We start from the raw sequence: 27,820 nt of genomic DNA on the forward strand, positions 1-27,820 counted from the left end.
AATGTTACTCAATATGCTTGCTCACCCTCCTTCAAATTTGAATGGCATATATCAAAATGCATAAGAATCAAAAGAACAGTTCAGCGCCCCACAACTTTGCTGCAAACAGTTACAACCTTGACTTTACGTAAAAAAGAACAAACATTAAAGAAATGCATCAGTTAAGGTTAAAAAACGTGTATTCGGCTAAAGCATACATCGCTGCAGTTATTATCCAGTGGAAAGTCCTTACCTACTGGCCTAGTTAAAGGTGGGGTATGTAATTTTGGAGAAACCAGCTCGAGTGCGCTAGAATTTGAAAATACACAACCGGAAAAAATCTGCCACTTCCTCACAGAGCCCCTCCTCCAACACACACGAACGCGCACATGACCAATGAGGGCACGAGATAAGTTTGTGCCCAGATGGAAGGCTGACAGGCAGGTAGGCCATCCAGTTACTTTAGCCGGGCCGGCTCAGATGATTGGTCATGCTTTTTAGAGCGCCACGGCTTCCACAGATGATATTTTTTTATGTATTTATTGTCAAAGCATTTAATGTATTCATTGCTATCGGGATGTTAAGAGCATTCCATGGAATATAATACAAAGTGTTTTAAAACCTTTAAATCAAAGCGGTTACTTTTTTTTGGCTAGGCAGTTTAGTTTTACACACCGTCTTATTTGACTTTCTCAGGACATAAAGGTCCCATGTCATGGCCATTTCTACTGATCATATTTCCATTGTTGAGGTATACTGGAATAGATTTACATTGTTCAATGTTCCAAACTCACACTGGTTTCTCATAGTATGTGTATTCACTCTCTGTCCTAAACGGCTTGTTGGAGCTCCTGCCCCCCCACCCTCCCTATGAGCCCTCTGTGCTCTGATTGGTCAGCTCGGCCACTCTGTTCTGATTAGTCAACCACCAGAGAGGCTCCGCTCACGTCTAACACAGTGCTTATTTCGGCTCTGAGCGGAACATCAACAATGATATGTTATAGGAGAAAATCATTCAGGGAAGAAAGGCTGCTAAGTATTTCCATCCAACTTTATTTTTAGAAACAAAATGAACATGTGTAATAATATACATATGTATATCATCCATTCCTCCCCTTACAGGCGTTTTTGGCATTTTGTCTATCGCAGCTTTGTAAGCTGCTGCTGGGGATTTTTAGGACGAGGCATCAGAGTGGTCATGTGTTGTCCGCCGGATACGCCAGGAGTTTCCTGATCTGACTGGACGAAATCAAATGCAAATCACAAAATATTAGAGAAACTTAGTTGTTTTAGGTTCGTTTGCCAGCTAGATTAATATGCTAACCTACGTTTGCTAGTTTTTCAGTGTAATATGCCAACCTACTATGAACAACAGCTAGTGGTTCATTCTATTTATAGAGCCCTGATGAGAAGACTTCTAGACCAGTGCTTCTCAAAGTGTGGTCCGCGAGCGCCCCCTAGTGGTCCGTGAGTATATTGGAAACATTTCACATTTGAAATAAATAAATACATTTAAGTTTTCCGCACTCTCGCGGGAATATCTCCGCAATGGAACGAGCTTACGTTTTACTTTATATTGCACGATAAAGCCCAGGGCAACACCTTCGTCACACATGTTGCCACTTGTTTGTACCATTTTCAGGCGATTTATAATCTGTTCTATAAAAACGATGTGTTTTGGGATATTTGTGGAGTTAGGTGGTCCGTGAGTGTTTTTTTATTGGTTAAGTGGTCCTTGGTATGAAAAAGTTTGAGAAACACTGTTATAGACAAACATGAGGAACTGCCGCCAAAACTGAAAACTTGACGTGGATCATAAATATATCAGCAATTAAACAACATCTTACATTTATTTTCACACAATACGTCTCCTTGCAGTATCAACACTAATTCGGCTGTCTTTTATATTTGATCCAATTGGTAGATAGGCTGTATTTACACCATAACGGTGCACAGCTGATATAAAGGGACACTAGTGGTTAAAGCATGTTATTGAATTTCATTATTTTTATCATTAGATATTAATAGGATCCCTATAAAGTATATTCATTACTCGTTATTCTCTACTAATAGTTAATTAAAGACTGTATATAATGACTATTTTGCACATCCCTTTTTCTAAGGTTTATTGACATATCATATTAAACACAACTACGGTGTAGTTATGCATTGAATAAAAAACTTGGGTCGCAGGTTCCTCAATAGTGCATTACAAGACATCTATCAATATTTGTGTATACCTCCAGCAATGTTAACTATGTTGAAGTACTTATTTTAACTGATATTATACATATGTATTATACTCTTATAAGATGTATGTAGATATTATAAGAAATGTGCAGAATATGACAGTTTAAAGGTGGAGGTATACACATATTGATAGATGTCTTGTAATGCAAGTTTTTCATCTCCGACCTTGTCAGGTATTGAACAATCAATAAATATAAAACACAGAATAACAAATAAACAACAAATAAACAAATAAACACCACTGCATATTTACAACTGTTACACATGCTGATGTAACGCAAATGTTTCCAACTTATGATCCATAAAGTATATCTTATCTTAAGATGATCGATGGCTTCTGCCATATTTGCCTCTGAACCTTGACAAGTGCATGTTTCAGGCTTATCAAGAAGTCAGTCAAGTCGCTTCAGCTGATTCAAAATGCTGCAGCTCGTGTACTAACCAGAGTTAGGAAAAGGGACCACGTTACTCCTGTTCTGGCTGCCTTACACTGGCTCCCTATAGAACACAGGATAGAATTTAAAATTCTTCTTCTCGCCTACAAAGCCCTTAATGGGCAGGCGCCATCTTACCTTAAAGAACTCATTATACCCTACTGTCCTACTCGGGCATTGCGTTCCAAGAATGCAGGGTTGTTGGTTGTTCCTAGAGTCTCTAAAAGTACAATGGGAGCCAGAGCCTTTTCTTATCAAGCTCCACATTTGTGGAATCAGCTTCCAGTTTGTGTTCGGGCGGCAGACACCCTATCCGTTTTTAAGAGTGTGCTTAAGACCTTCCTTTTTGATAAAGCTTATAGTTAGGGCTGATTAGATTCATCCCCTAGTTTTGCTGATATAGGCTTAGTTTGTCGGGGGACATCTTACTTCTTCCTTCTCTCTGTCTATACCTGTGTACTCTCATGTTCCCATTAACCCATCTTCCCCAAATGTCTTTCTTTTTGGTGTCTATATACGCCGGGATCCGGAGTCATGGATGATCCTGCGGTCCTGTGTCCTGGATCGCGAGCCCTGGATCTTGAGTCGTGGCTGTGGTCCTGGATCATCGGTCCTGGGTGGATATCCTCGTGGATTCATCTTCTTATTATACACACATGCATTTCCAAACATTTGGACTACCTATGTTGCAAATGTATTATCTTTTCAATTTACACACGGCATCTACTGCACGTCTGTCCGTCCTGGGAGAGGGATCCCTCCTCTGTTGCTCTCCCTGAGGTTTCTCCCATTTTTCCCTTTAAACTGTGGGTTTTCTCCGGAAGTTTTTCCTTGTACGATGTGAGGGTCTAAGGACAGAGGGTCTAAGGACAGAGGGTGTCGTATTGTCATACTTATATTCTGTACACACTGGGAAGACCACTGAGACAAATGTAACATTTGTGATATTGGGCTATATAAATAAACATTGATTGATTGATTGATTGATTATCAATGAATGTAATGTAATGTGATGTTATCAATTAACAACAGGGTTCACGAACATAAGACCAGCTGTTAAATAAAGCTCTTCTGACCTTAGCTGGCATGTGGGTATATATATTAATGCTGCCCATTATGGACACAAGCTATTTTCCCCCCTTTTATTAATTATATGTTTTCAATTGGAGTGTTTCCTGTCCCCTAAACCTCCAGGGATGTACACAGTTTAATACTGGCAACTTCTTATTATGGGAAAAATCAGAAACGTCTTTTAAAACTACTATTCCCAGTGAGGGGACGGGGTGGGTGAGGGGGGGACGGGGTGGACCCGTTCAAATCCAGTTTTGGACAGTCTGCCGTGGTTCAATCCCATTTCAAGTGCTGTTCGACGCTCGGTGTAACCCTCGGAGCACACTCAAACATCCAATCACAGAGCTTGAGGACTATCACAGGGTTTGTCAAGCGAAGCGGAGAGAATACTTACTTCCGGGTGTACAATTCTCTAAAGGAACTACTATGAGTTGCTCCGACCCTCGGTCCTGACGGACTCCAACTTGTGTTTATTAATCAAACAAATAAATAAACACAAGGATAATTATGTGTTATTGTTGAGTAAATGGAGAATTGCACAGGGGAAAATAACGTATCTATGCCACAATTTTAGATGCAGATTTTGTTAAACTAATACGTTTGCGCTGTGGACCAACACTATACATTGACGGGGAAGGGGGTAGCAATAAAGATAACACCATTAAACAGTTACACAACATAACATAAATAATATCGATAGCAGCGTCCCTAGCAACCACCTTGGTAACAATGAAAACGTTGTATGGACACAATTTCCTGAAGTAATCTTCGTAATAACTAGCAAACTAAAGATCATGTACATCCACTGCACACATAATCTGAAATAACAACTCATATTTCTCACATCAAATGACATCAAAACGCATTTTACTGGCCAAACTAACCTTAAAATAGGCATTTTCCACCGAGAATAAAACGAAGGTCAGCCATGTTTTTTTTTTTCTGCAGGGAGAAATTTGAAGATCACGTGACAGATGCTAGCCATTGGAATGAATGGTGAAAAAAAACGTAGGGATCCTACAATTTCAGAGGCGTTTTTGTAGAAATACTACGTCCCAAGTTGTGGACCAACGTAGTTATTACACGTTTTTTTATGAGACTGGGTTGGTGGTTCAGGTCCTATCTGTCCCAGAGATCTTTCTCTGTTAGGCTTGGTGACTTTACATCCTCTTCTGCGCCCTTATCCTGTGGAGTTCCCCAAGGTTCTATTTTGGGGCCTATTTTATTTTCCTTATACCTTCTCCCACGTTGTGGACCAACGTAGTTATTACACGTTTTTTGTGAGACTGGGTTGAAATTGCAGGGCCGTAGCCATGGAGTCAACATTGGGGGTGACCAAAAATTAAATCAAAATTTGAATACTAATTTCCTGCCATTCTAAAGGAACATATTACAAAATTCACTAACACATGGGATACTTTAAAACCTGTTAATAAATAAAGTACAACTATAACAATAATCATATTAAAGCATTTCAATCCATAGAAAGGTCTGTGCCACGCAATTTCAGCAGAAACAGGAACACTTTATTGCCCTTTTGTTTTACAGTCACAACTCGCACTAGCTGCTTGCCGCTCAATCAAAAATCAAAAGACTCCCAACTTCCTCCCAGACACCCGTCCAAAAAGCATTTTGATCTGAATATTGGGGGGGATGTGTGTCCCAATGTATATGGTATATGGCTACGACTTGACGCGTAAATAAAGTAGATGATCTCTGTGAGAGTAATGATGATACGTATCGTGACTTCTGCAGACCAAAAACAAAAGACATGTATTCATATTTGTACATTTATGAACATTGATCTGATATGTGAATTTATTTTAACCGCATGCACTTTACTGTGACCTTTCTAGTTGGATGCAAACTGCATTTCATTGTACTCTGTGCAATGACAATAAAGTTTGATCTAATCTATTGTAGCTGGAGAGGTGCCCGCTCGCCTCATATGCACCAAACCCAACTACCCCCATCTGACACCACTCCATTAGTGCATGTGTATAGGTCCTGTTTGTGCACGCATGTATTTCTGCCAATAATGAAAGTAAATAATAGTTAATAACTAAACATAATTTGTTGCACGTATAATGTCTATAGCATAACGATAGCTAATTCTCTAAATGAATAGTTGTCTTTACGTGACTGATTATGTGTTAGTATGAATAACATAATTATGAAATCTGCCATTGAGATGAAGTCCAGGATAATTTGTTGATGGAGTGTTGACAGGTTCTGAGAGATAAATGGGTTCAATGTTTTAAACTGATGCCATATACTTGACAGATATTTGAGTTTGGTTTGTGAAACCTTCACACTATGGGAGCCTACTTCACCTCTTTAACAACATCTTAGTTAATAATTTAACTCACCCACTATAACCTTTATTCGAGCAATAAATCAGCACTTTGGACTGAGACACTCCCTGAGCTACATGAGAGGAGACAGCGTTCAGCAGAGGTGTTATTCTCCCTCACTGCAGAGAGACAGACGGAATGAAAAACAGACGATCAGATTCACCTTCAGACCAAACTAACAACTTCCTCTGAGTTCAGCGACAGGAGAAAAAAGTGGAAACTACAACACTGCTGCTTCAACCTGCGGACCCTCGACCCCCTGAAGGTGAGTCTGACTCCAAACAATACTCAAATGGCGCTTTTCCACTGCAGGACCTAGCACGGCTTAGCAGGGTTTAGTTTGGCCTTGGTAGGCCACATGCTCACTTTAAAGGTCCCATGTCATGGCCATTTCTACTGATCATAATTCCATTGTTGAGGTCTACTAGAACAGATTTACATTGTTCCAAACTCACATTGGTTTCTCATACAGCATCTCTGTATAGTATGTGTATTCACTCTCTGTCCTACACGGCTTGTTGGAGCTCCTGCCCCCCCCCCCCCCAGCTCTATGCTCGACGCTAAAGGTCCCCCCACTACGTTTGATAGTGTTGCAAGGGATCCTGGTGTGTGAGGAGCTCCACGGATTGGTCCATTTGGATATGGTGACGTCACTGTGTGTGTGTACTCGCTATAGGGTGCACTTTGAGGGTTTGTGACTTTGCAGACCGTTTACATGCAGAAAAAGCTACATAACACCCAAGGGGACAGGTAATAACCAGAAAAGTATGACATGGGACCTTTAAGCTGCGTTTCCATTACAGTTAGTAACTGGGGTAGTTAACGACGCAGTGTAGGCGGGGCGACCGGCTGTTCGGCGGGCGGAGCGACGCTGCGTAAAACTGCCGTGACGTTATCTTCAATGCGACACAACTCACAAAACACCATAACAATGGAGGATATGGAAGCGATCGTTTACTTGGTTCTTGGTATGTGGCTTTTTATCACAGCAAGGAGGTATAGTGTTGTCCTTTTGTATCTTGCTTTATTATAGACAACTCAGGAGACAGCGAGTATAACTGTGCTTTATTCACGCTCTGTGCTACATCATAACATACTCATATAACATTCCGGGTATTCACAACTCCGGACCAAAGAGTATGTCACAACATTACAGGAGGCAAACTTTGTTTCGGAAAAGGCTGCGTATAGCAAGACGAAATACAGAAGAAACTAACAGGAGAGTTTGGGCAATCATACAACATGTATATACCAGGGTTTCCGCTAGGATTTTTTCTCGCCGGTCAAATGTCCGGGCAGAATTTATTTTACCGGACAAATTTGAAACTTACTGGTCATATTTCAATAATAATAATAAGACTTGTGTAGCAGAGTTTACGTTAGCAGGTAATTACCGGACTATGAGCAGATATGCTTCAGTTTAAAACTCAGTTCACGGGGCTCATTTTTATATTGCTTCAGTTTATAATCGTAACGGCCCGTCCACACAGCGGCGTGCGCTGACGCTTGCCGGCGGGCGTGTCTGAAACTCGACCAACAACCAATCACATGAATCTCCCGCCCCTGACACACAAGCAGCGGTTTAATTGGCTAGAGCTTGTACTGGCATATGATTCGATTGGCTGACACCTCGCCGAGGCGTCAAAAGTTGAACATTGCTCAACTTTTGCAGCGAGCCACGCCAGCTACACTCCACGTCGCTTCCCACGATGCATTTCGGCTAAAAGTGACATCACCCCATTCAAAGTGAATGGGGAAGCGTCAACGCACGCCGCTGTGTGGACGGGCCGTGACAGATCGAAAAATTCACATTCATTTTTCAATAAATTATTCCACAAACAACAAACAACAGAATTATTACATTCAAACAAACTACTTGTAGTAGATAACGTACATTATTCAAAAGTTTACATCACATTTGAATAATAACACGGGAGAAACGGATCCTCTCTTTTCCTCTCTCCCTCCCTCTCTCTCTCTCCCTCCCTCTCTCTCTCTCTCTCCCTCCCCTTCCTCTCTCTCTCTCTCTCTCTCTCTCTCTCTCTCTCTCTCTCTCCCTCCCTCTCTCTCCTGACAGCACGTCAGTTTCTCATGCAGCTCCTGCAGCTCGCTAAACAGAGGGCGGGGCTTCAGGTGATTATACAGAGCTGCGTGTCTCGGTCAGACTCAGCAGCTGATCTGATCTCTCTCTCGCGTCCGGTTATACTTCACTCGCGTTCATGTCCATATCGATCAGATCCAGCTCTCCTGATCGGCCTCTATAGAGAGCACCGATCAAATTATTAAGAGTGAATATCGGCCGATCGATCGGAGCCTCCCTAATTATTACCAGACATTTTGACCGGCAGGTTTTGAATTTACCGGTTTTTAATAAATGTTACCAGCTAAAAACCGGTAATTACCGGCTAACGGAAACCCTGGTATATACATGTGTTTGTCTTTTTAAAAAAAAGTGATCAGAATTGACTATTTAGTAAATATTTGAATTTCAAGCACCTGTATACTGCCCCATAATAAGAACATTTGAGAAAATAACAGATCATGAAAAGAAAATCTTTCTAATAAATTAAGGTCTGTTTTGTGGAGTAGGTTAGTTTGAGAAACCGGCTCGAGATACACTTTTTGTTATATTCCATTGAATGCTCTTAACATCCCGATAGCAAAGAATATCTGAAGTGCTTTGACAATAAATACATTACAAAATGTCATCTGTGGAAGCCGTGGCTCTGTAAAATGCACGACCAATCATCTGAGCCGGCTAAAGTAACTGGATGGCCTACCTGCCTGTCAGCCTTCCATCTCGGCACAAACTTATCTCGTGCCCTCATTGGTCATGTGCGCGTTAGTGTATGTTGGAGGAGGGGCTCTGTGAGGAAGTGGCAGATTTTTTCCGGCGGTGTATTTTCAAATTCTAGCGCACTCGAGCTGGTTTCTCCAAAATTACCTAACCCACCTTTAACACAGATGAAATCACGATAAAAATACTTGTTACAAAGTACAGTTTAATCATCAAACAAGTGCAAATAACAAAGCAAACTATAAACATAAATACAACCGTTCCTGCTGGGCCCGGTTCAGCTCCTGCTGGGCCAGATCTGCACTGTGCATCTCCCTCAGGACTGTGAGGTGCTCCTCTCCTTGTTTCCTCTTGCCTGGAAGACAATAAGACGAACTTTATTTTTTTTAAATCACCGTAGGGAAATTCAGGTGTCATAGCAGCAGCAGCAATAAGAATGAAACACACAGGACAGGTACAGGTCACGTAAGGATATAAGAATAAAATATATAAGTATAAACAACGGTAAGGATGAACTAAAGATGGTTCTGGCCCTAGATGTTTACAATGATTGTGAAAGTGAATTACATTATGTCCAGCCTGTTGATAATGAATATAAATATATGTATGTACAAATATACAGTCATGAAGTAAATGGATAATTCCAAATGAATATAAGTATGAATAATTATGAGACCAGTTTAAAGTGCAAAAATATTTAACAATGAAGAAGGGTCTGCTCCAGAACAAATATAATGGGGGGGCAATCATTTACCACGGGGGGGCACACACTGTCATCAATAACACACAAACACCAACGCAACTTCAATTTAAAAAAACATGCTGTAAAGTGTATTTCACACACATTGCAGGGGTGTAGTGCTATTGTATAGCGTACTATGACTTGTGCATGCATGCACGGTTGTGGCACGACCACCAAAACAGAAACATATGGACATAGGCCACCAAATAAAAGTGTGCAAATGTATTTAGTATCCCATCCATGTGAACATGTTTTAGGTGGGGGGGGACCTAACCTCCTTTAGGAGGGTCTGGGGGCATGCTCCCCCGGGAAGATTATTTTTAAAATATTGAAGTTAAAAGCATCAATCTGGTGCACTTTGAAAGCAACATGAAGAGATCTATGGATGCTGAGAGCAGCATCCATATGAAACAGAACTGTAAACAGATTTACTTTTTCTTTATGGATATTTTTACTAATCACTCCCCTTTTAAACTGTATTCTTGTGTTACTGTCCTATAGTATTTCATACCCGTTTTTCATTTATTCTCTTATTCTTTAATAACTATAATGATCATATAAACGTATTCCTCGCAAATATTTGTTTACATAAATGGTGACCAAACCGCTTGAGACCCACTGAGATAACTTACACTAAAGTTAACTATCTATTCTAAACACTGAGCGAGTCCTTACCTCACTGAGCTGAGGTTATACGATCCTCTCAGTCTGACAGGAGAGGACTCTCCTCCACCTTGGTGTAGAAACAGCTCTTTATATCCGTTAGCATAGCTAGCTAACCAGATGCTAACAACAACATTCCACGTTACCACTCGCGCACTCAAAATGCGCTCGTGCCACACACACAGAGCCGAGCTTGAATGAAACACAGAGACCCAGAAGTAGGCTACTTGTACTGCACTGTATATCATATTATTTTCGATGGCTTTACTGTATAATCAGTGTAACAGATGGACAGATCGCCACTGGGATCTCATCTAAACACACAGCCACGTAATGATAACAAAACAAAGGTCGGGGGTCATTGGTCAAGCAACACACCAATCAGAGAGCAGCAGTGAGCACACCTCAGGCTGTGTTTTATATTTGTATTCTTTATTTCTGATGTATTTCACACAAAAAACCTTTAGTGGAAACGTTTTCACTGATATGATTAAAAAAAAAAAACTGCAAAGTGGCAAGGCTTGCCCACCCTGAGTTGGGGGGGCACAGAGACTCATTTGGGGGGGCATGGCCCGCGAATGACCCCCCATGACGCCGACCCTGCAATAAAGAATATACAAGAATATATTAGGATGTCACACAATTTTACTAGCTGCAACATTAATAGTGATTCTTACTACTTTTACTTTCGGTACGTTACTTTACTTGTAACAGAGCATTTCCACACATTGGTATTGCTTATTTTACTTACTGACGATGATCTAAAGTTTAAAAAAAGTCACAATTCCAGTCGTTTTGCCATATTTCTTACTTAACTCTAGAAAACTGGACGTAAACAATGGTACATATGGTGTTAGCAAACAATAGCTCTTGCTAATGCTATCTGTGCTAACCGTAGCTCTTCGGGGCTCCATAAAAGCATGGGTTGTCGAACATAAATGTAAGGATAAAATAGGCATGTTTGTTAGAAATTAGCTTTACAATAGATAGGGAAACAACGCTTTCAAGCAAAGAACAGAGAGTTAGCAAAAATGTACCATCGTGCAGCCGTTGCCGAGTCCAGGCGTTGTTTCGCGTTGCGACGTCGAGCTCCCGCTGTATTTTTTCATCCGCAACGAGATGGAGTAACGTCTGTACCTCGTCAAACGACCACGGCGTGTTTTTTTTGCTGCCATTTCTTTATGGATTTGTTTAACGGTAGTTCGTCTGTTTTAAACATGGTGCTTAAGCGACGCTTGGGGACTGTCTCGCGCAACGATTTTAACGATTCTCTCTGACCAATCAGCAGTCGGGAGTGTTTACGTCACTAGTTTAGCATATTCAGCTCGGTTGTTGGCTCGGTAGGAACCTCGATTTTCGAGAACCAGAAAAAAGTAAAAAAGTACCCGTGAGCCAGAACTACCCCTAGTGGAAAAGCAAAAAAAAGCGGGCCAGGCCAAACTAAACCGTGCTAAGCCGTGCTAGGTCCTGCAGTGGAAAAACGCCAAAAGTGAATTTCAGTGAAGTCATTAGAGGAGGGGGAGGGGAGCCATGACTGACTGTATACTGCTGTCTGCTGTGTTTCAGCTTCACTCAGAGACAACATGGCTTCCAGGTTAGAGGAAGATCTCTGCTGTCCGGCCTGTCAGGAAGTCTTTAGAGATCCTGTCATCCTGTCCTGCTGCCACAGCTTCTGTAACGCCTGTCTGCAGACCTGGTGGGATGGAAACAAAGTAAAGGAGTGTCCAGTCTGTAAGAGCAAACATTCAAAGGATGTCCTTCCTCCCAACTTTGCTTTAAAGAACCTGTGTGAGACCTTCTTACTGGAGAGGGATCAGAGATCTCCAGAGGCTCTCTGCAGTCTGCACTCTGAGAAACTCAAACTCTTCTGTCTGGACCATCAGCAGCCAGTGTGTCTCGTCTGCAGAGATTCAAAAACACACAAAAACCACAGAATCACACCCATGGATGAAGCTGCTCAGGATCTCAGAGAGGAGCTCCAGAAATCTCTGCAGCCCTTTCAGGAGAAACTGAAGCTCTTTGAAGAAGTTAAAGTGAAGTTTGATCAAACAGCAGAACACATGAAGGTCCAGGCTCAACACACAGAGACGCAGATTAAGGAGCAGTTTAAGAAGCTTCACCAGTTTCTAGAAGAGGAAGAGGAGGCCAGGATGGCTGCACTGAGGGAGGAAGAGGAGCAGAAGAGGAGGATGATGGAGGAGAAGATGGAGGCTGTGAGCAGAGAGATAGCAGCTCTTTCACACACAGTCAGAGCCACAGAGGAGGAGCTGAGAGCTGAAGACGTCTCCTTCCTGCACAGCTACAAGGCTGCAGTGGAGAGGCTGCAGCGCCCCCTGCTGGAGGCTCCACAGCTGCCCTCAGGAGCTCTGATAGACCAGGCCAAACACCTGGGCAACCTCAGCTTCAACATCTGGAGCAAGATGAAGGACATGGTGTCCTACTCTCCTCTCACCCTGGACCCAAACACTGCTCATCCATTACTCCTCCTGTCTGAAGATCTGACCAGAGTGAGAGAAGGAGGGAGACAGAAACTTCCTGATAATCCAGAGAGGTTTGATTATCACCTCCTTGTCCTGGGCTCTGAGGGCTTTAACTCAGGGACTCACAGCTGGGATGTCCAGGTTACAGACAGTACATCCTGGGCACTTGGTGTGTCAGCAGAGTCTCTCCAGAGGAAGGGAATCATGAAGTCTGGATTCTGGAGAATAGTTTTCTCTAAAGGTGAATACTCAGCACGGTCACCACCAGCTCCACCCACTCCTCTCAGCCTGCAGAAGGAGCTCCAGAGGGTCAGAGTGAATCTGGACTGGAACAGAGGAAAGCTGTCGTTCTCTGATCCTGACACTAACACACACATACACACCTTCACACACACTTTCACTGAGAAGATGTTTCCATACATCAGCACTCTGGAGGAAGTGAAGATATTACCGCTGAAGGTGTGTGTGACAGTGGATCAGAGCAGGTAGAGATAAACATCTCTTAAAGGGATCGTTCACTGCCCTCTGAACCCGTCCTCCTGCTGTCTCTTTATTCTAAACATGTTTTTATTCTTGTTGTTATTGAGTTTGATAATCTGCTTTTTGATCATACTGTCAACCTTTATTAAATTGAAACACGTGCATTTAGCTGACACTTTTATCCAAGTAACATCATGTTCATCAAATATGCTGATCTGCTTCCTTTAGAGGAAATAAGAGATATATATTCTTCACATTTGAAATGATCTCACCCAGATTCAGATCTTTATGTCAGGCTATAGTTCAACCTTCTCTGTTTTATTGATTCTATGTCGTTATAAATTGTTAATTTGTTATTTGTGCATGATGGGAAAATAAATAATATGTTTAATCCAACTGCGAGTTTGAGCAGCGAATCATTTATCAGATCCAAAATAAAATGCGTTTTTTATTAGTTTTATAATAAACCCCCAAAACACACTATCCTGGCTCCGAAATCAGAATCAGAATCAGTTTTATTACCAGGTAGGTTGATACGTACGAGGAATTTGACTTAGTGTCGTGGTGCATACATAAAAACCAAAAATAAAAAAACACAACTATTTTATGAAAAATATAATAACATTAAAAATAACACAAAAATATAGTAAAATAAAAAAAACAGTATTTACATTGAAATAGAATGGAATAAAATATGTGCAGTAATAATAAAAGACCAGATATTGTGTACATTGTGTGCATTAATGTGATGCAGAGAGTCTGCGTTGTGGCGGAGGGAAAGTGTCAGTGCATGAATGGTGGAACGAGCTCCTCATTGACATCAGGAAAGCAGAAACTCTTCATTTCTTCCCTCACAAACTGAAAACGGTTTCCATTGTATCTTGGAAATTCAATTATTGCATAAAAAAGCACTTAAAAAGTTATTTTAGGCCTGGGGTGTCAAACTCAATTTCTGAACCTGATTCTGAGTCTGATTGACAATGTCATCATCCTAACATTTAGATAACAGGATTGTTTTCTTTACATCTAAAGTAAATGACATTCAATCACGGATCAATAAGAGATGAAAATAAAGCAATGTTTCAGAAACTTAACATGATATGCGAGGGTCTTTATCTTGTTGTCTCATAAACAATGGGATCTTTAGAAAACTAATGAAACAAAAACGCCTTCACTGGAAAATGGAAAACCGAACAAACTGATCTCCTTCATGATTAAAAGAACAATAAGTAAAATAAGCAAACACTTAACTAATGTAAAAAGGTGTAGCGCTGCGGCTAAAATCTCATGAAAGAACTATGTAATAAAATAAGTGTTAAATATCTTCATTTACTTCTGTTGCTCCTGCTGTGCTGAGCTGCTTCTCACGAAGGAAAAGAGAAGTGGATCAGATAACACACTGTAACGTAAGGACACACACACACAACTACACACACACACACACACACACACACACATCACACACACACACACACACACACACACACACACACACACACACACACCAACACACACACACACACACACACACACACACACACAACACACACACCAGTGGCGGCGCTAGGGGGTGGCTACTTGGGCTCAAGCCCCGGATGTTTTCTGAAAAGCACCGGATGTTTCACTTAAAAAAATGTTTTTGCAGCAGCAGTATCAGCAGCTGACAACAATGTCATCACCAGCAGTGAAGAAATGGATGATGTTTCAGGTTTGTGAATCTAATGGTGATATCTGCGAGAGTGATGTAACGTTAATGTTATAGCTAGTAAACATGGAGAAACCACACTAAGTATACCCTTATATGTTAGTATGTATACAGAACATGACTACAAATTATCCTAAGATGTAACGTTAACCCGTCATACCTCAGTCTACTTTTAAGAAACTAAAATAACGTATTCCAATTTTTATTTTGTTTTCGCGCGTGGAATTATACCGGCTCTCGTTTCAGTACACATAACAACGGAACCATAGCAACGGAACTGACAGGCAACCCTCTGAATCAGACTCCGATTGGCTGTGACTGCATACACTCAGAGTGTCCGATTCAGAAATGTGACTCTTACACTCTTTACGACACAAACAAAGATGGTGGATGAGAATAGATCTATAAAACGATAAGCAATGCGCCAGAATCAAGGTGAGACTATCCGCATCCTTTAAAACTCTACGCACATTCGTTTCACCGAAATAAGTAAACGACTGTATTTGAGTGAGTTACGGCATTAGTTTGCTTCATTAAAGGGTGTTAATGAATAAGTGTTCTCCAGTGCATTTTGTCCGCTTTAAGGTATTATTAAGGTAGGGTTAATGTTGCTCTCAAAGTGCACCAGATTGATGCTTTTAACTTCAATATTTAAAAAAAAAAAAATCTTCCCGGGGGAACATGCCCCCGGACCCCCCCTAGAGGAGGCGACGACCCCCCTAAAGGATGTTCAGTCCACCCCCCCACTTGTAAAAGATAGTACTTTCCCCCTAGCCCCCCCCCCCCCCAACAAATCCAGGGCTAAGCCCCGGATCTCCTACAATCCTAAATCCGCCACTGACACACACACACACACACACACACACACACACACACACACACACACACACACACACCACACACACACAACACACACACACACACACACACACACACACACACACACACACACACACACACACACACACACACCACACACACACACACACACACACACACACACACATAAACCGAGGGGACAACTTCTTAGACTCGGTAAGGAGGGGCATATTTTTGGAAGACAACCAAACAGATTCTCCAGGGGTGTAAGGGGGAGCGACATGTCTATGGCGGTTGGCAGATTGTTGGTTTTTGGCAGAAGTCCGGAGGAGAGCTGAGCGAGTGTCCCTCCAGATCTTACGGCACCGGAGAACATGTTGCTGGACGGATGGAACAGCCAACTCATTCTCTTCTTCGGGAAACAGGGGTGGCTGGTACCCTAAAGAGGCTTCGAATGGAGAGAGACCAGTAGCAGATGAGGTGAGGGAATTGTGGGAATATTCTACCCAGGGTAGATGGGAGCTCCAGGTAGATTGATTCCGGTTGGCTATGCAGCGGAGAGTTGATTCCAGGTCTTGATTGGCCCTCTCAGTTTGGCCGTTAGACTGGGGATGATAACCAGAGGTTAGACTGACCGATGCACCAAGCGAATGACAACAATTCTTCCAAACCAGAGAGGTGAACTGAGGACCACGGTCGGAGACGATGTCAGCCGGAATACCATGCAGACGGAAGACATGCTGGGTTAGTAATTGGGAGGTCTGCAGGGCAGAGGGTAGCATGGGCAGGGCTACAAAATGGGCACATTTCGAGAAACGGTCAACAACAGTGAGAACAGCTGTGTTACCTTGTGAGGGGGGTAGGCCAGTGACAAAGTCCAGAGCAATATGAGACCAGGGTTGACTTTGAATAGGAAGGGGTTGGAGCAATCCCGCAGGTCTCTGATGGGAGGCCTTGCTCCAAGCACATGTAGTGCAGGCTGAAACAAACTCCTTGGTGTCGTGATCAACAGTTGGCCACCAGAAATGTCTCCTGAGAAGGGAGAGTGTGCGGTTGGCCCCAGGATGATTGGCGAAACGAGAGCTGTGGACCCACTGCAGGACTTGGGAACGGACAGAGTTGGGGACAAACTGAAGGTTAGGCGGACCATTACCTGGGTTAAGGCATAAGCAGTCATAGGATCCTGTAATGTTTCCAAGGTGAGACCCAGCTGCTTGGCTAGTTCCAGGTCCACAAAACTGTCCTCTGCTCCAGAGTCAATGAGGGCCGAGAGGGGCAAAGACTGAGAGTTAGCACAAAGTCTGGCAGGAATGAGAAAACGGCGCAAGGTTGGGGCTACAATTGGAGTAGGATGAGGACTCGTCAGGACCCCCAAATTCACTGACGAGCTCCTGCGTTTGGGCGGACAGGACAGTTTGCAAGGAAATGCCCCAATTTGCCACAGTACAGGCACTCTCCAGACCTCATACGTCAAAGACGTTCCTCAGGAGATAGTCCGGCACGTCCCAACTGCATCGCTTCCTCCTTAGCAAAGGTGGGCACGCGGGGTGGCAAGGTGAAGCCAGACGGTCTGGATTCAGAGGGAGCAAACTTGGGTGAGTAGTTTGACTTACTTGGTAAAGTAAAAGGAGAACGCTGCGTTCGCTCCGCACAGCACTCCGCACAGCACTCCGCACAGCGCTCCACACAGCGCTCCCGCAGCCGGCTGTCGAGACTGAGATACCAAGGTGATTAATGACTGAAGGTCGGCAGGCTCATCTCGTGCAGCTAGCTCATCCTTCAGTTGATCCTTCAACCCCCTAACAAACACTGCCCTTAGAGCCGCCTCGTCCCAATCGGGCTTCTGCCGCCAGTGTGCGAAACTCGATAGAGTAGTCTGCCACTGTTCGAGTCCCTTGTTGCAAATTTAGCAGACCATTTGCAGCTGAGCCAGAGTAGACGGGGTGATCAAAACAGTGGACAAATGTTCAGAAAAAACTCCAAAGGAAAGAGACTCAGTCCACTGAAGAAACTCAATGCTTCGGCCCAGGTTAGTTGCTTTGCCACGAAGCAAACTCAACACATAGTTAATCTTAGTCACATCAGAAGAAAAGGACAAGGGGCGCTGGCGAAAACCTTGTTGCATTGAAAAATAAATTCCTTTGCATTTCTCCACCTCTCCATGGAAAGGTTCCGGGTCGGCGATGGGGGAATCCCGACATGGAGTGGAATCCTGAAGGAGATTGGAGGTGGCAGGAATTGCAGCTGAAGACGTCAGGGTTGAGATCTGGGCTGCAAGATTTGTGATGTGATGTGCCATGGACTGATTGCTGTCAACTAAGCTCGGATTAGCTGCTCATGTTGACCAGAAGGTTTCCCTGATAGACAGGGCGTGTCGACAGCGGAGTGATCAAATGGGTCTGCTGCGTCATGCATTACTGATACGTCGATACGTCACGTTCAGTGAAAAGTCACCAAACTCGCGCCGAGTAAATTGCAGACAGACAGCAGAACTTCTAGGATTAATTGTATATTTCGGATGGATAGATTTGTTCTTAAACGCCCTCGCATTGGTACAAATCGAACAGGTGCCAGAGTCACACGACCCACCTGAAGAGTGAATAGTGAGTTTTGAATATATTTTGTAATAGTCATTTGAAAAAGTGTTTTGTATGACAATAGAGACACAGGCCACCTGTGTGCTGTGTCCGTCTCTCTCTGTTTACCTGTGTCTGTGTCTGTGTCTCTCTCTCTCTCTCTGTCTCTCTCCCTCACTCTCCCTCTCTCTCTCCCTCTCCGTGTCAATTCTATATGCCAACTTTTCTTGTTTCTGCCGCTGCGTAGCATGTTGTAACAACGTGGAATTGGTAGAATAGGCTATTGTATTGTTTAACTCACACCTGTTGCTCTCGATGTAATTTAGCTGATAAAAGGAGACTAATAAAAGCCTCATGCTTGGCGTTTCACTGTCAAGGGGGGCGATATAGCGTGTATGTAATTACATTACAAATACTGACTTGAGCCCCACCACTATATGGGTTAGCCCTACCATAGATTACCCAACAAAAATACTCTGGCGCCGCCACAGGAAGCCGGGGATCCCGAGTTAGCGAGAGCGAGCAGGCTGGAGCAGGTGTGCGGAGAAGCACGGCGGAACACAGACGAGGGGTAGGTGGCTGGACGTGGCAGGCAGAGGAGTAGGCAGACAGATACTGAACAGAGAGAACACAAGGTAAGAATTACAGGAACACAGAGGGTTTAGGTTTTGCTACAAGCTAGAAATACTGAGTTGAATTACCAGCGTGGTGAAACGACGAACTGGTGAATACTGGATGAAGGAACCGGGTATATATGCAGGTGAAGGTGAGTAGTTGTAATCAGGATGACGAGCAGCAGCTGAGGAGGTGAGTTGGCGGGAATCAGAAGTGGGTCAGCCACGCCCAGCCAGGAAGACAGACACACAGACAATAACAAACACAAAGGGGAACAGAAGGAGGGAGAACTGCAAATCCTCACACTTTGATTCTCTCTGAACTGCCTGGTCTTTTTAATGTTTAATGTCATTCATTTGTGCAGATAGCATGAAGTAGAAAAGATCGCCGATGCTAGCGTTAGCATTTCTCCCCCGGGCTTAAATTGTGTATTATAGAATGATCACACCGGTGACAGTACTCTTCAAAGGGTTCACAAAATATGACTACTACTCTTACTGTTTAACATTTTGGGTTACTTAATGGTACTTCATATTAAGGCTAATAAAAATGACAAGGCTGTAATGCTAACTAACGTCCTAGCTACTAGCTAGGTAGCTAACTTGATCCAGCCACTCCTGGTCCTTTCATCAGACGGGAAGCGAAAGAACGAGCAAGACCCATTGCTGGTATGATAACAACCTGGTACTAAGCACACAGGCATCTTGTTAAAGTTATCTTATCTTGGCCAGTGTCATATAGATAGATAAGATGGACTTTTATTGATCCCTCGTGGGGAAATTCTTTCTCTTCCTAGTGTTAGGAGCAGTGTGCTGCCATTTTGAACGGCGACCGGGGAGCAGTGTGGGGAACAGTGGGGAACTTGCTCAGAGACACCTCGGTCGCACTTGGTCTTGCCGGGACTTGAACTGGTGACCTTCCAGTTGCCAAGGCAAGTCCCTATGGACTTCGCCACCACCGCCCCAGATTATATCGATATGGCGCTGATTTTAGCTATCTCTTAGTGGAGGAAAACAATTGTGACATCACTTACGCAACTCTGGGATTTGTAGTCTTTCTAGTTGCGTATTTGACTTATATTTCAACAGTTTTACGACAAACTGTGACTTTTTTGACATGGAAATTATTTTTTAAGATTGACAAACATCATGTGTAATTTGTGGCACAATTCAAACGGGATCGAAAGATATGTTTTCTCTCTCCATTGACTTCAATACATTATTTTTCCGAAATAAGGTCCCATGGACCGGAAGTAGATGGGCGTGACTTCGCCACTCTATAAATAGATAACTACGGCAGATATGTAATATTTAATGCAGCCGAACCGTGTATTACAATGCCGTTATGTGATGACTTTCAAAGAGAAAAGCAAGCACACTCGGAATAAAGTATTATTTCATTTTTCTTTTAAATGTTTTCGGATTTCACATCGCATCAACACCAAATCCCAGCGTGCATTCCGGCTAAACCATCCAATCATCGAGCTGAGGATCTTACCTACGTCTGTTTCCAGTTTAGTTTATGACGGATGTATTTTGTTATACACACACATTCCTTCACATTATAATTTTTATTTACATGAAAGTATTTCGTGAGGCCTTCTAACATGTTTTTAAATATAACTACGGTTGTAGTTGAAGAGTTTGTAAATTAACATGAACTGAAGCTGTTGCCTGGCAACGCAATCTCACAACGCCACGTCCGTTAATTCCACAAACACACGCATGGATTAACATCGATTTAATACATTAATGTAGCCTTTGTTTCTGCTAAAAGAGGTGTCGACCAGCTGGGGCAACAATAAAATTGGCGAAATCGAGTGTGTATAAAAAAATAATAATAATAATTATATTAATATTGACAATAACAACCGACCGTCGGGGGAGAGGATTTGCTTGGCATTTCCGGGTAGTTTTCCACTGGCTGGGCCATGTTAACAATACCGTGTAACTGTCACGTTTGAAGGGACGAAAAAGTGACATCTTCACGTCTCCCAGCATGGTAAATCGTCACATGTTCACGTCTTGCCGTGATACCGGGTTGTATGTTTCATGTGGAACCTACTTGAGCAGGTCTCCCTTGAAAAAGAGAACAATGATCTCAATGGGATACACCTGAATAAATAAAGGTTTGAAATGAAATGCATAGATGCATTTTAACGAAAGTTGTTATACTTCATTTGTGATGATTTTACGACTTTATTAAATAAGTGTTGGTAGAGAGATGACAGGAAACTTAAGAGAGGTGAAACACACATCTGTAAACAGGTTGTTTAACAGCTGCTGCGTAATAAATAATAATACAGTGTATTTATATAGCACTTAAGATACAAGAGACTAAGCTCAAAGTGCTCACAAAAACACACGTAACCCTTGTATGGTGTTCGGGTCTGTGGGACCCGTTTTCATTATTTATCTAAAGAAAAATTATATCCTCAATAATTTTTTCAAACTCGCACTCAATGGCCTTGGCTCATTTTCTGTGAAGAACCATTTGATGATGATGTAGAGCAGGGGTGTCAAACTCAAATACACAGTGGGCCAAAATAAAAAAATGGGTACTAGTCGAGGGCCGGACTGGTTCAGTGTTTATTGCAAAACTTGAAATGAACTTATTGCACATATTAAACCTGGAACTAACAAAGCATAAATTATTGCCTATAAAAACAACATTAAATAATCAGTTGCATTCATTTCTTATGGCTCTATCTGCAGCTTTTCCAGAGTCATTTCTTATGATTACATTTTCCCACAGGCCAACAACAGCTTCAACAAAACTATTCCCCTCAAAGAACAAACCAAACATGCCCTGGTGTCGCAAGAAAAAAGTGCAGAAGGAAACATAAGCCCCGAGCCTGTTTTTCAGGTCTCAGGCTCGAAGATGACATTCCCAGAACAAATGACCATATCTTCCCTTCTAAAAGGGTTACATTAATAATCTTTTTTCTCAAAGCAAGGTTACACCTGTGAGTTGGATGTAGAAGTGTCAGAATCAATATAGATGTTTTTATTATAAAGTAAATTCAGATTGTACACAGTAAAAAAATGTAAATTATTGTGTCCGTCCAAAAAGATAAATAATTACTTATAGTGAAAACCACCCTTGAATGATGGGATGGTAGACTAAAAGCTTTAGGAATCCAAACTACAACATATAATAAGTACCCTGTATCAAGATTGATGCAAAACAAGTGAAATTTGACCTTTTTAGAGAGATTTAGCACAAAAAAACACTTCTGGGGTCATTTGGGTGGATTTGACCTATCTCTGGTAGGTATCTCCTTATTTGGTAATGTATGTGTGTGAGACTGACGCATAGCCAAAACCGGAAGCTGCAATAACCAGGAAACAGTTTGTTATTCTCCCTCACTGCAGAGAGACAGACGGACTGAAAAACAGACGATCAGATTCACCTTCAGACCAAACTAACAACTTCCTCTGAGTTCAGCGACAGGAGAGAAAAGTGGAAACTACAACACTGCTGCTTCAACCTGCGGACCCTCCACCCCCTGAAGGTGAGTCTGACTCCAAACAATACTCAAATGGCGCTTTTCCACTGCAGGACCTAGCACGGCTTAGCAGGGTTTAGTTTGGCCTTGGTAGGCCATGCTCACTTTAAAGTTCCCATGTCATGGCCATTTCTACTGATCATGATTCCATTGTTGAGGTCTACTAGAACAGATTTACATTGTTCAATGCTCCAAACTCACATTGGTTTCTCAAACAGCATCTCTGTATAGTATGTGTATTCACTCTCTGTCCTACACGGCTTGTTGGAGATCCAACAATATACAGTCATGAAGTAAATGGATAATTACAAATGAATATGAGTATGAATAATTATGAGACCAGTTTAAAGTGCAAAAATACTTAACAATGAAGAATATACAAGAATATATTAGGATGTCACACAATTTTACTAGCTGCAACATTAATAGTGATTCTTACTACTTTTACTTTTGATACGTTACTTTACTTGTAACAGAGCATTTCCACACATTGGTATTGCTTATTTTACTTACTGACGATGATCTAAAGTTTAAAAAAAGTAACAATTCCAGTCGTTTTGCCATTTCTTACTTAACTCTAGAAAACTGGACGTAAACAATGGTACATATGGTGTTAGCAAACAATAGCTCTTGCTAATGCTATCTGTGCTAACCGTAGCTCTTCGGGGCTCCATAAAAGCATGGGTTGTGGAACATAAATGTACGGATAAAATAGGCATGTTTGTTAGAAATGAGCTTTACAATAGATAGGGACACACAAGGCTTTCAAGCAAAGAACAGAGAGTTAGCAAAAACTTACCATCCTGCAGCCGTTGCCGAGTCCAGGCGTTGTATTTTTTAATCCGCAACGAGATGGAGTAACGTCTGTACCTCGTCAAACGACCACGGCGTGTTTTTTTTTTGCTGCCATTTCTTTATGGATTTGTTTAACGGTAGTTCGTCTGTTTTAAACATGGTGCTTAAGCGACGCTTGGGGACTGTCTCGCGCAACGATTTTAACGATTCTCTCTGACCAATCAGCAGTCGGGAGTGTTTACGTCACTAGTTTAGCATATTCAGCTCGGTTGTTGGCTCGGTAGGAACCTCGATTTTCGAGGACCAGAAAAAAAGTAAAAAAGTACCCGTGAGCCAGAACTACCCCTAGTGGAAAAGCAAAAAAAGCGGGCCAGGCCAAACTAAAACCGTGCTAAGCCGTGCTAGGTCCTGCAGTGGAAAAGCGCCAAAAGTGAATTTCAGTGAAGTCATTAGAGGAGGGGAGGGAGCCATGACTGACTGTATACTGCTGGTCTGCTGTGTTTCAGCTTCACTCAGAGGACAACATGGCTTCCAGGTTTAGAGGAAGATCTCTGCTGTCCGGTCTGTCAGGAAGTCTTAGAGATCCTGTCATCCTGTCCTGCTGCCACAGCTTCTGTAAAGCCTGTCTGCAGACCTGGGTGGATGGGGAAAAAAGTTAAAGGAGTGTCCAGTCTGTAAGAGCAAACATTCAAAGGATGTCCTTCCTCCCCAACTTTGCTTTTAAAGAACCTGTGTGAGACCTTCTTACTGGAGAGGGATCAGAGATCTACAGAGGCTCTCTGCAGTCTGCACTCTGAGAAACTCAAACTCTTCTGTCTGGACCATCAGCAGCCAGTGTGTCTCGTCTGCAGAGATTCAAAAACACACAAAAACCACAGAATAACACCAATGGATGAAGCTGCTCAGGATCTCAGAGAGGAGCTCCAGAAATCTCTGCAGCCCTTTCAGGAGAAACTGAAGCTCTTTGAAGAAGTTAAAGTGAAGTTTGATCAAACAGCTGAACACATGAAGGTCCAGGCTCAACACACAGAGACGCAGATTAAGGAGCAGTTTAAGAAGCTTCACCAGTTTCTAGAAGAGGAAGAGGAGGCCAGGATGGCTGCACTGAGGGAGGAAGAGGAGCAGAAGAGGAGGATGATGGAGGAGAGGATGGAGGCTGTGAGCAGAGAGATAGCAGCTCTTTCACACACAGTCAGAGCCACAGAGGAGGAGCTGAGAGCTGAAGACGTCTCCTTCCTGCACAGCTACAAGGCTGCAGTGGAGAGGCTGCAGCGCCCCCTGCTGGAGGCTCCACAGCTGCCCCCAGGAGCTCTGATAGACCAGGCCAAACACCTGGGCAACCTCAGCTTCAACATCTGGAGCAAGATGAAGCACATGGTGTCCTACTCTCCTGTCATCCTGGACCCAAACACTGCTCATCCATTACTCCTCCTGTCTGAAGATCTGACCAGAGTGAGAGAAGGAGAGAGACAGAAACTTCCTGATAATCCAGAGAGGTTTGATGAATACCCCTTTGTCCTGGGCTCTGAGGGCTTTAACTCAGGGACTCACAGCTGGGATGTCCAGGTTACAGACAGTACATACTGGGCACTTGGTGTGTCAGCAAAGTCTGCCCAGAGGAAGGGACGCATGAAGTCTGGATTATGGAGAATAGCTTTCTATAAAGGTGAATACTCAGCATGGTCACCACCAGCTCCATCCACTCCTCTCAGCCTGCAGAAGAAGCTCCAGAGGGTCAGAGTGAATCTGGACTGGAACAGAGGAAAGCTGTCGTTCTCTGATCCTGACACTAACACACACATACACACCTTCACACACACTTTCACTGTGAAGATGTTTCCATACATTTACACTGGGGATGAAGTGAAGATATTACCGCTGAAGGTGTGTGTGACAGTGGATCAGAGCGGGTAGAGATAAATATCTCTTAAAGGGGTCGTTCACTGACCTCTGAACCCGTCCTCCTGCTGGTCTTTATTCTAAACATGTTTTTATTCTTGTTGTTATTGAGTTTGATAATCTGCTTTTTGATCATACTGTCAACCTTTATTAAATTGAAACACGTGCATTTAGCTGACACTTTTATCCAAGTAACATCATGTTCATCAAATATGCTGATCTGCTTCCTTTAGAGGAAATAAGAGATATATATTCTTCACATTTGAAATGATCTCACCCAGATTCAGATCTTTATGTCAGGCTATAGTTCAACCTTCTCTGTTTTATTGATTCTATGTCGTTATAAATTGTTCATTTGTTATTTGTGCATGATGGGAAAATAAACAATATGTTTAATCCAACTGCGAGTTTGAGCAGCGAATCATTTATCAGATCCAAAATAAAATGCGTTTTTTATTAGTTTTATTACATGCAGTTTTAAACTTGTATAATCAGATAAAACATACAGAGTTACTGGGTTTAAATGAACTCCCTGACAGACCTCTTCGTCAGGGAATAAAATAAATGTTTTAAAGACATTTCTAAGTATTTAAATACAGAGTAAATGTTAAACCCAGTTTTCCCAGGAGAAACAGAGAGGACGACCCATTGCTGTTCAGCGTGGATTATCAAATGCACACGCTTATAAACTCTAAAGGATTTAATCTCAATCTAAAATACTGATCTCTTGGCAGCGGTGTGTTATCGAGAATTAACAACCTGTTAAACTTCTAATTTGACCAATCAGAGTTGAGTATTCAGCGACGTTTAATAAAATATAATAATATATAGTAAAGTAAAATATATAATGGAGAAGATAAAGTAATGTGTGCACGACTTCAATATATAAAAACATGTATGTTACAATAGAGTTATTCATTAATATTAATAATGATGTCACTCAGATTATTAAAGCAGCAACAATCACATTTAATGAGAAAGGAACAAAAATATGTTACAATGCTGTCAAATAATAAACAAACTAACATTTCTGATTAAATCAGTTTCACAAGAACAGAGGTTTCTTCAGACTGAAAACAAGTTGCTTCTTTTCCTCATTGTATTCATGTTTATTTCCTCACTGACATGACGCGTCTCAGAATAAAAAGTAGGAAGAGTAGAGTCTGTTGAAACTTGGCTTGGTCGTGATTGGTCTAAAATACAGAGAGTTGTCAAACACCATCAGAATGCTACAGCTAATTCAGAATGCTGCAGCCAGACCAACACACTCTCACTCCATAATCGCCCAGGAGCGACGTTTGGTCAGTGTCCGTGGCGTGCAGTTGTGACGCTCCAAGGCTTCTTCAGCTTCATAAAGGGACGCACATAGCTTTCAACTGATTGCAATGTATTCCCATCTGCGGCGGGATTTGACGCTCATGGAAGCACGGCATTCGTTTGTGTCGGCTGCCCTTAAACGCAATGTGAGCGTCCATTCTCATTGGATAACGGAGAATTGTACACCCGGAAGTAAGTATTCCCCTTACTGTCGATTGATTTTACAGTGATATCTGCACTACTCATCGACTAAAAAACACCAGATTATCCTTGTTAATTACACACAGGGGCGGTTCGAGGGGGGCCAGGGGGGGTCAGTGCCCCCTAACACTGACCTAAATGTATATTTTCTGGTACTCGGTTTGCCAAAAACCGCAGGATTTTGTTGCTGTAATGTGAGATTGTGCAGACACCCTTATGTAAAGTAGAGATGTAACTGTGCATTGCCTTTATTTGTATATACATATGGTGTTAGTGCAAACATTGCACTATAACTTAAGCTGAAGCTAACAGTAATACCTATAAGATCTATCTGAAATAAATAAGTGTACTGAAACAAATACCAATAACTGTATTGCATTGTTTTCTTATGCGCAATTACTTCATACACTTGGATGGGACAAAGAAAGAATAAGTTATCATGAATTATATAAAGAATTAAGCACAAGGATTTCCTCAGACCAAAGGTTTTGTTGTTTGCTGTCTCCAGAGTTTCAAATATGGATTTACAGTAGATCAAATACACCACCAAGAACAGATGATGTCTCCTTTGAAGTAGAATTCCCTATTTTGGACATGTCGAGGATCCTACAGTCACCGTGTTTTATGAGCACAATAGTAGCCAAAATAATTAGATTCCTTTTAACTGAATTATAATATAATCCAGACGGACTTCTGCGCTACTAGATAAAGAAAATAGATGATAGATGAACCCATTGCTCTTATATCCAAATGTTTTAGACAAAGACACTGATTCTAATTGTGATGGTAAGTCATGAGTGAGTTAACAGCAGAGTTTTTGATTTATTCTACGTTTAATGCGTCCATCTCCAAGAAGCCTGTTGATTTACACCTTAGTAAATACTGTAATGAATGTGATGCATTCAAACTATCACAATACCAGGAACGTATTCGTCAATAACTGTATCACTGAAATCCCACTGTTTTTGATACCAATACAAAACCATGCTCAAAAACCAATCAAACAACTTTTCTTAATTTGTACATGTTTCAAAGTGTTGGTCTAACTTCAGTGTTGGTCTCAAGTGGGTGTAGTAAACATGTGTAACTAAAAAAGGAGTAAAGGAGGATGTGGCGGTGGATGGATAGTTAAAGA

At 42.2% G+C, this 27,820-nt stretch overlaps 2 protein-coding genes and 1 pseudogene across 2 annotated transcripts in view; all 3 read left to right on the plus strand.

The window, feature by feature from the left end:
- Positions 1-6,201: 6,201 nt before the first annotated feature.
- LOC117455847 (nuclear factor 7, brain-like) lies at positions 6,202-13,614 on the plus strand. Its single transcript, XM_034095451.2, has 2 exons — positions 6,202-6,353; positions 11,857-13,614. Exon 2 carries the CDS (start codon positions 11,874-11,876, stop codon positions 13,257-13,259), a length of 1,386 nt encoding a protein of 461 aa, XP_033951342.1. The 5' UTR covers positions 6,202-6,353; positions 11,857-11,873; the 3' UTR covers positions 13,260-13,614.
- Positions 13,615-19,104: 5,490 nt separating this feature from the next.
- Positions 19,105-25,233, plus strand: LOC117456500 (E3 ubiquitin-protein ligase TRIM39-like; annotated as a pseudogene).
- The window catches only part of LOC117455846 (E3 ubiquitin-protein ligase TRIM39-like), a 16,235-nt gene continuing 10,730 nt past the window's right edge, over positions 22,316-27,820 (plus strand). Inside the window, exon 1 of the mRNA XM_034095450.2 lies at positions 22,316-22,479. The gene's annotated coding sequence lies outside the window, so the exon portion shown is untranslated. The remainder of the gene's footprint in view (positions 22,480-27,820) is intronic.

This window comes from Pseudochaenichthys georgianus, chromosome 12, assembly GCF_902827115.2.
Source record: "Pseudochaenichthys georgianus chromosome 12, fPseGeo1.2, whole genome shotgun sequence".
NCBI lineage: Eukaryota > Metazoa > Chordata > Actinopteri > Perciformes > Channichthyidae > Pseudochaenichthys > Pseudochaenichthys georgianus.

Coding starts and splice junctions, on each gene's coding strand:
- LOC117455847 (XM_034095451.2), top strand. CDS start 11,874: ATGGCTTCCAGGTTAGAGGAAGATCTCTGCTGTCCGGCCTGTCAGGAA.